Source organism: Caloenas nicobarica, chromosome Z (assembly GCF_036013445.1).
Source record: "Caloenas nicobarica isolate bCalNic1 chromosome Z, bCalNic1.hap1, whole genome shotgun sequence".
In the NCBI taxonomy this organism is placed as follows: domain Eukaryota; kingdom Metazoa; phylum Chordata; class Aves; order Columbiformes; family Columbidae; genus Caloenas; species Caloenas nicobarica.
In genome coordinates this window covers 86,735,218-86,742,732 of record NC_088284.1, presented here as the reverse complement: position 1 = coordinate 86,742,732, position 7,515 = coordinate 86,735,218, and the positions used below count along the sequence as shown (strand labels likewise).

Genomic DNA, 7,515 nt, shown 5'->3' with positions numbered 1-7,515 from the left:
ATAAGACGGGCATCTGGGAGTCACAGACATGAGGCTTTCCTGTGTTTGTACTCTATGCATGGAGAGAATATTAGAGCTGATTAATACAGGTGATTAAAATAGTGTGCTCTGTACTAATGCAGGATGTAAAAACTGATGTCTTTGGTATACAACGTACAAATGGTTGGAAAAAAATACGAGAAATGCACCTTTTCAAGTTCACATGAAACAGAAAAAGCTATAACTCAAATAATTTACAATAGATTTAAATAAACTACATTTAGGATTATGAAGATTTACAGACATTTAATCAAGTGAATGATTTTAATTTGTAAAGACCCTTGTGTGTCCCTGAACTATGTTCCACTAACTTGAAGACATGCTACAGTAAACACATATATTTGGCTTCTTCATTCTGGCTATATCTTATATAAAGACGAAACCAAAGAACAATAAATTAGCATAATAATTGTCTACAGTGGAAACTATCATATACAATATAAATAAACTATCAAAAGCCAGCAATCTTCATGAAAAAAATTAAAGGATTAGGATTTTATACAGTTTCTACAAGTGATTGTGCAGCCAATAATCGCAAAAATCAAAGTCAAAATGAAATACCTCTATTGATTTTAGTGTCTCACGACGTACAGTAATTAAGTACTGGTAAAATAATTACCAATTTAAAAGAAATAATAAGGAAATCACTGCTCTGCAATTTTATCACAGTTTTTTTTTCCCCACAGGACCTAAAGAATGTAAACACTATGTCTTTGTTTGTGTTAGAGATTAATACTTTATTTTAAGCATATGTTGATCCACACCTGCAGAGTTACCTTTAAGGATAATGAAATAAGGCAAGACTTATAATGGTGGCACTACATGTTAATACTGATACCTTCATTTGGACAGAGAGAGAATTGTTTGTTCTCCTCTAATATTTGTTCTGCAGCAGACTTTGGCCTACACAGACATAGCAGTATCACTCTTCTTTCTTTGCATAAAATATGTGTATTACCTAACTTTAAAAAGTTTCATCAGCTGTTGGATGTCTGAGTTGTAATTTAGTTTCTTAATTACTGGCAATTTAAAAAAATCATTTCTTAATAAGCTCCATGACATCATCAGCTTATACAATTCATTTGTCTATTCTTGCATCACTAAATGCATTTTTTTTTTAAATTTAAGTTTTAGTTTTATTTTTTTAACATTAGTATTAGCTGTCCTAGAAAAATTTTTGTGTGTGTCAAAGAAGCTGTTTTTCATGATGTCTAAAATATCTCCATTTCCTTTATTTGGAAATGGCCATGAATATATAGCAAAGCCATATTTCAGCCACTGCACTAGTTAAGTAGATAGTTGAATTAGCTAATTTGTTTTGGAATATTTATCTTTGCTATTTAACAGGTATCTGATAGCAGCACTAGAAGAGGGATACTGCCTGACAGAGCAACATGAACACATGACAAAACAAACTTCAGAACACGGTAAGGATGCCAAGCGAACGGGATAACAGACTCTTCATTTTAGCGACTTGCAGGCCTGAGAGGCCGACAGGCACCACCAGCCTCCGGGGGCGCGGTGGCCGCACTGCATCGCATGGGGCTCGCGCCAGCTCTCTCTCACGGGTTGTTGCATGGATGCCACATCATTTATCACAGAAGTGTTGGGTCCTTGGAAGGATGACAGAAGATGCTATAGACGCAGTTTTGCATCTATTATAACTGTTTAGAAGTCCTGCTATACGGTGAAGGAATTTAGTGCACTCAAATTCCCCACTATCTTAGCTTGATAATACAGATCAGGTTTGTTGTTTTGTTTTTTTTTTTCCTCTTAAGTTTCTTCATATTGGCAATCAGCAGAGTTAAATATACAAGAATCATTCTGTCCTTTTTCATGTTGACATTGGTGATAGTATCCACTTGGTAAGTTCACTTCACTCCAGTATAAAGTCCTATATAGATTCCTTTGGGGATGTGTAGCATATGATTCACAGTTTGCAATACAAATACCCTGATACATCACTTATTTACTATTAGTATTTGATTATTATATCATTTTGCAAAGTCTTAAAACCACGTTTTAATTAGTGTTGCTTGGAGCAGTTTGGAATTTTTATTTTTTTTTTCCTTGAAAGCAGAATCTCTAATGGTGAGTATAATTTATGCTCTCTTTGCATGCAGCATTTCAATGAGAAGGTTATTACACGGCACATCCCCGTTCAGGTGTTTGTAGTAGAGGTATTCTTCGGCCTGCATACTGATGGCCCGGATTTCTGGTAGCCGCAGGAGAAGCTGCCCAAATTTGTCTGTTTGCTGTGGGTAATTACACATTGTGTAGTCCAGCAGAGCAGCATTCACTTGTTCCTGAACACCTTCCACAAGCTGGAAGTTCTCAAGATTTTTGACATCTGAATGATAATAAAAAAAACAACAGTTCAGTTACATTTTAATTCCTGTTTATGAAGGCAGTGTTTCACTAAATGGATGGTTTTTTTTTTTTTTCCTCCTGACAAAAGCATACTTTACAAGCTGCTGAATATTCAGTGAACCCTTTTGCTAACTTTCCTGGGAAAATGATCACAAAAGAACTTTAGCGGAGTGTCTTGTTGAAATTCTGCGTATACCTCAAATCAATTAGACACCAATGGAGTCTGAGCAAGGTCAGCTCTTTTCATAGCTTACAAAAAGAAAGGTTGAGGATTCCTAAAGTATAAGACCATAATATATTGCTAGCAAATGAGTCCCAAGAGGAAGCCCTATCTTTAACCTAGTATGTTACACAATTCATATAATTCTGTATTAATTTTTCTGACCCAAGGTGAAATCTGTGTCCAGGGTATGATGTAGTTAATTCTAATAAAAAGTGACAGGGTTCTTGTTTCTGTTTGACATTTTCTAAATGATTCTGAAAGCCTTTGACTTGTCTAGCCTATGTTAATGAACCATCTGGTACACTCCAGTGACTGCCAAAATAATCTTCCCTACTAGAAACTCTCTAAAATATATATTTCACTGACTAATGATCTTTATAAAATGAAATCATTGTCCTTTGGGTGGAATACCAGATAAGAATGGTGCCCTTTAACCTGAATATGGTTTCTGAAATCCAATACAAATTTTCTTTTTTTCTTTTCGTATTGGACAACAGGGGCATTTACATCAGTAAGGCAGGTACAGTTTGTTCTCTCTGCCTCTGATTATCTTCTGTTCCTATACAGCAAGTTCAAGCTCTGGAAATGCTGGTCAGAGATAAATGCCAGTAAATTACCTCTTCATTATTTGCTTCCCCGTGTAAAATTTACTCTGATGGCATTGTCTTTTGACATGTCTGGAGAATGCAGAAGTTATTCTAAAGCTTGCAAATTAGAATGCTGGTATAATGCAGAAAGACTAAAGTGATCAAAGTGCTCTTGCTGGGAGAACTTGTTTTGGCTGGTGTTTGATCATTTATACTATCAGTAGAATACTGAAACACAGTTTCTTGTAATGCTAAAGCACAGTGATACTGAGTGTAACTATGCTGCTAATTCACTTTGAATAAAGACAAATCTGCTATTCTATGGATGTTCTTGGAGCATAGGAGATGGGGAATTTGGCGGAATTTGGTTCATTGTAAATGCCAGCCTTTGAAGGGGAAATGAGTGTTTTCCTTTGCAAAACAGGAACACCCGTTGGTCCCCCAATCCATCACCAGCCTGGGAGGCTGTGTACATCGGGTCTCGCTGCGCCTTTTCCTAGAAGTGCTTTAAATAGAGCAAATATTGGTTCCTGCACGTAACTGTGTGCTGGAACGTGAGGGAAGTGGTTGGAGGGGGCAAACATTTTCCTCAGGACAAGAGGACGGGAAGGTGCCAAGGCCGCCGGTGGCGGCCCAGGGCGGCAGGCGCAGGCTCGGGGCCGGCGCAGCAGGCCGGCAGCGGGAGGCCCTGTGCGCGCCCGCTGCGTGAGCTGGGACGCGCTCCCTGCCGCGGCCCTTCCCGCCTCCCTCCTGCCCCTGCGAGGGGCCCCGCACTCGTGCTGCTTGTTTGGGAACTGGGCACACAACTTCCGGCAGAATTCTGCTAGCTGGCTTAATAGCGAATCCTGGCTAGCAATACTGAAATTGTGACGGCTGTACAACAAGAGTTGCCTGAACTTTGTGTTATCCGGAGTGAGGAGAACCGGGAGCTTCAAAGCTGCTATCCCTGGTCCCTTAACTATTCAAAGTCATTTATCCAAAGTCTTTTTGCCGTGTCTCTGGAGATCTTTGGATAATCATGTTTTTGTGTATTCCATTGGACGTTTTCTCACACAACATATAGCTGGTTTTTGTTTTATGTACCTACATAAAACTCCCAAGGTATTTTGTAGTGAGTCTAACCTGGTTTAAAAATTTTGTGTTCTAAGCATATTTTTATAAAGTTAAGAAAGGCACAGTATCAGCTATCATGATTATTTTAAATAGGTTGCTTTCAGATGCAAAATACAATCCTGAATGTATTGTTAGAACATAAATTCCCACAGAAATAGGGACTGTGCTGGAGATTAAACTGTTAAACAGTGAGATAAAATGTATAATGATTTCAGAGTCAGTATTTTGAACTTTTTTTTCAGGAAGTTTTAAAAACTGCTAGCTGATTCAACCCTTTTTAAATTCAAAGGGCATCTTTCTGTTGCTGTCTGTTTTGAATCATACTGTGAGATTAAAGTCTGTTGACTTCTTGGAAAATGGGGTTCATCCTCATTTTTGATCTCTGTCTAAATGTTACTGCATGGAATATATTGGCAACATCATAAAATCAATTTTTAACAAGAACAGTAAGAAAACCTGAGAATTGCAGATTTTCATGTTTTCCTGCAAAAGTGGTGAATTCAGTGTATGTTTTATAGAGATGCATTCTGTCTTCAGCTGTATTGGTATCATACTCCACGTCAGAAGGAGGCATAAGATTACCCTCATATACAGAATCGGTGGCTTCTGGCAGCAGGTGCACCTGTGTGTTGTACAGATGTTCCTATAAGCTCATCGGCTACGTGGCCTGGCTGAATTGCATGGAAGTTGCAGAATTATGGGGGAATATGGTCTGTGTTCTTTTCTTTGTTGTTGTGGGGTTTGTTGTTGTTGCCTCTGTTGTTTTCTTCTCCTAATGTCACTGGACAGTACTTTAAATACTCACATGACAACAAAAGCACTGAAGTCAGATGTAAAACCAAGTCCAATTAACACTAAGAGTAAACAAAAAGTAGTTGTGGGGCTTCTCTACCACATCCAGCCTGAGAAAATACTTTTAATGTATTTCCTCTGCACAAATTCTTGATATTTGTGGTGAGGCTCAGTGCTTGTAAACAAGATGTTATTAGTTCACCTGTGAAAATAAGTGGAATTTTCTTGACTGCTTCTATACTGAACCAGATACTCGTAGTCCAGATGATTACAGTTTAGGACATCACTACACAGTTCATTTGTGCGGATCTCTCCAGGACTGCAATCACAGTGGTGGGGATGTAGAGGCAACCTGATGACCTGATGATGTGTTTTGGAATGAGTCTTCATGAAGTAACCAAGATTTCTGGATACGACTTTTGATAAGTGCTCTAGTCTCATGTAGGTTAACAATAAATGCTGCACTAAAGCAAACGAGACAAATTGGACAGACAAGTCAAAGGATATGTGCTGACACCACTGGGTAAAGCTCCACTGTCCTATCTCCAGCTTTCACAGGATATTTTATATATTGTTAAAAAAGAGGTTTGCTGAACACATAGTTGAAATATAAATTATGTAGCTCTTCTTGAGAGAGAATCACAAACTCTAACAAAGATGAGTAATAGCAAAGGAAAACATGCGAATATTATTTCCAGCAGCTCCAAGTTCTGCAGGTAGAACAAAAAATGCTACACAGTTTTCCCTTCTGGTACTTAGCATTTAACTGATAGTAATATGAACGGTATTAAATAGTAACTTTGGTTGTAAGTAGGTGGTTTTCCTGTGCTTTGGGTTGGTTTGTGTTCTTGGTATTTATTGTTTAACTCTGGCTAAAGGTACATGATTTCGTTTTCCAAGTATTTCCTTTTTTTATAAAGATCCTTTGAATGCTAATGAGTTAACTTGGTAAAACATCAAGCAACGCTGAGGCAAGTCTGCTGAAGGCAGTGGTGTACAATGAGCATGCAATCTGCTGATGATGTGTACAACACAACGATCTTTTACGCTTTCGTATAATTCTTCATTCCTGTCTGCTTTTTAGAATGGGAATGTCTCTTATCAATCTTTAAATTGGTTAGTAACAATTTAAAGTACACATGTTTAAGCTTAATGCAAGAAATAATTTTCTGAGGTTTAGACACTTGTAAATTAAATGAGTAGGAGTAGGTCTCCCCCTCCAACCCACACACCCTTTTAGCAGCTAGGAAAAGTGTTTTGTGTTGCTACAGTAAGTATCAGTCTCTTATCTCTTCTACTTTATTCACTCGGGGACTAATTACCAACTTTTTACATGAAACAGCCTTACTGTGAGCTCACAGTGGGGCGCACATCTTTTTCTAGCCTTATTGGAAAGTAAACCCTTAGGTCTTCTGGAATATATTATATGTTTTACAAGAAATAGCAATTGCTTTTCTGTCAAACAAAGAATTTTTGTTCTCTATAGCTTACTTTTGACGATTAAGACAAAAACAGTATTATAGTGTGTCAGGATCTGCTCTGCACAGTAAAGATCTGCCACTATTCCCAGAAATCCCTCTGTTTAGATTATTTTCTACATCTTCTGTAAAGCTGTGCATTAAGCTGAAACTGCACACAGCATTCAGCCTGATGAGAACACTTTTGCATATTTTCCCCAAAAATGGGTCTGGTCTTTAGAGGGGGAAAATATTTAGCTTTCAGAGAGATTTTCTTTTTCTCATATTCGAAACATGAAATACTGAAGATTTAGTGGTCTACTAATCTGTAGAGATGTTCCCTAGGTCTGGGAATTTTGAAAAGAAAAATGAAACAGAATGAGAGATTTAAAATTTGAAAAATAGTAACTCCTTAAGAGCAGCGTAAGTATTTCCCAAAGAAAGCTGGTTAAATCTTACTGCTCACATCTTTTATCACATACTCTTCCTACATGAAGCAATGAAGAGGGGCGTGCACACACAGCTCATCTGCCTCTCTGCATTTTGCACTATTGCAAGCATGAAATAAGGTTGTGTTTAGGCTTCTCCGATGGGAGACATTTCTCACTTTCTTAAGGCTGGAAACAGTCTTACAGATACTACAGGCAACAGAACTCAATACCAGCCTAGGGTTGAGCTTCCTCACCCTGAATAGACTGACAAGCCCCATCGCTTAAGGACTTTATTAAAACCCAACTGATTGCCAGTCTTAGATCTTTGGAATGACTGTTAAATGCGTTGGTAAAATATGGTGTTTTCCAAACTCTAGTGGTGGTCTTTTTGGCCAGGATGGCCTTCAGGCTCATCCTCTGCGAGGTCTGTCTGTCCTTTCCAGCCAGACTGCACGGCCGAGTGAGCAGCATTGCCTCCGCTTAGAAACATGCTGTTTTATCAG

The 7,515-nt window shown here is 38.3% G+C and overlaps 1 protein-coding gene across 1 annotated transcript in view; it reads right to left on the bottom strand.

The window, feature by feature from the left end:
• Positions 1-1,192: 1,192 nt before the first annotated feature.
• The window catches only part of NR5A2 (nuclear receptor subfamily 5 group A member 2), an 83,226-nt gene continuing 76,903 nt past the window's right edge, over positions 1,193-7,515 (bottom strand). Inside the window, exon 8 of the mRNA XM_065656217.1 lies at positions 1,193-2,389. Within this exon, the coding sequence (XP_065512289.1) occupies positions 2,142-2,389 (248 nt within the window). The 3' untranslated portion in view covers positions 1,193-2,141. The remainder of the gene's footprint in view (positions 2,390-7,515) is intronic.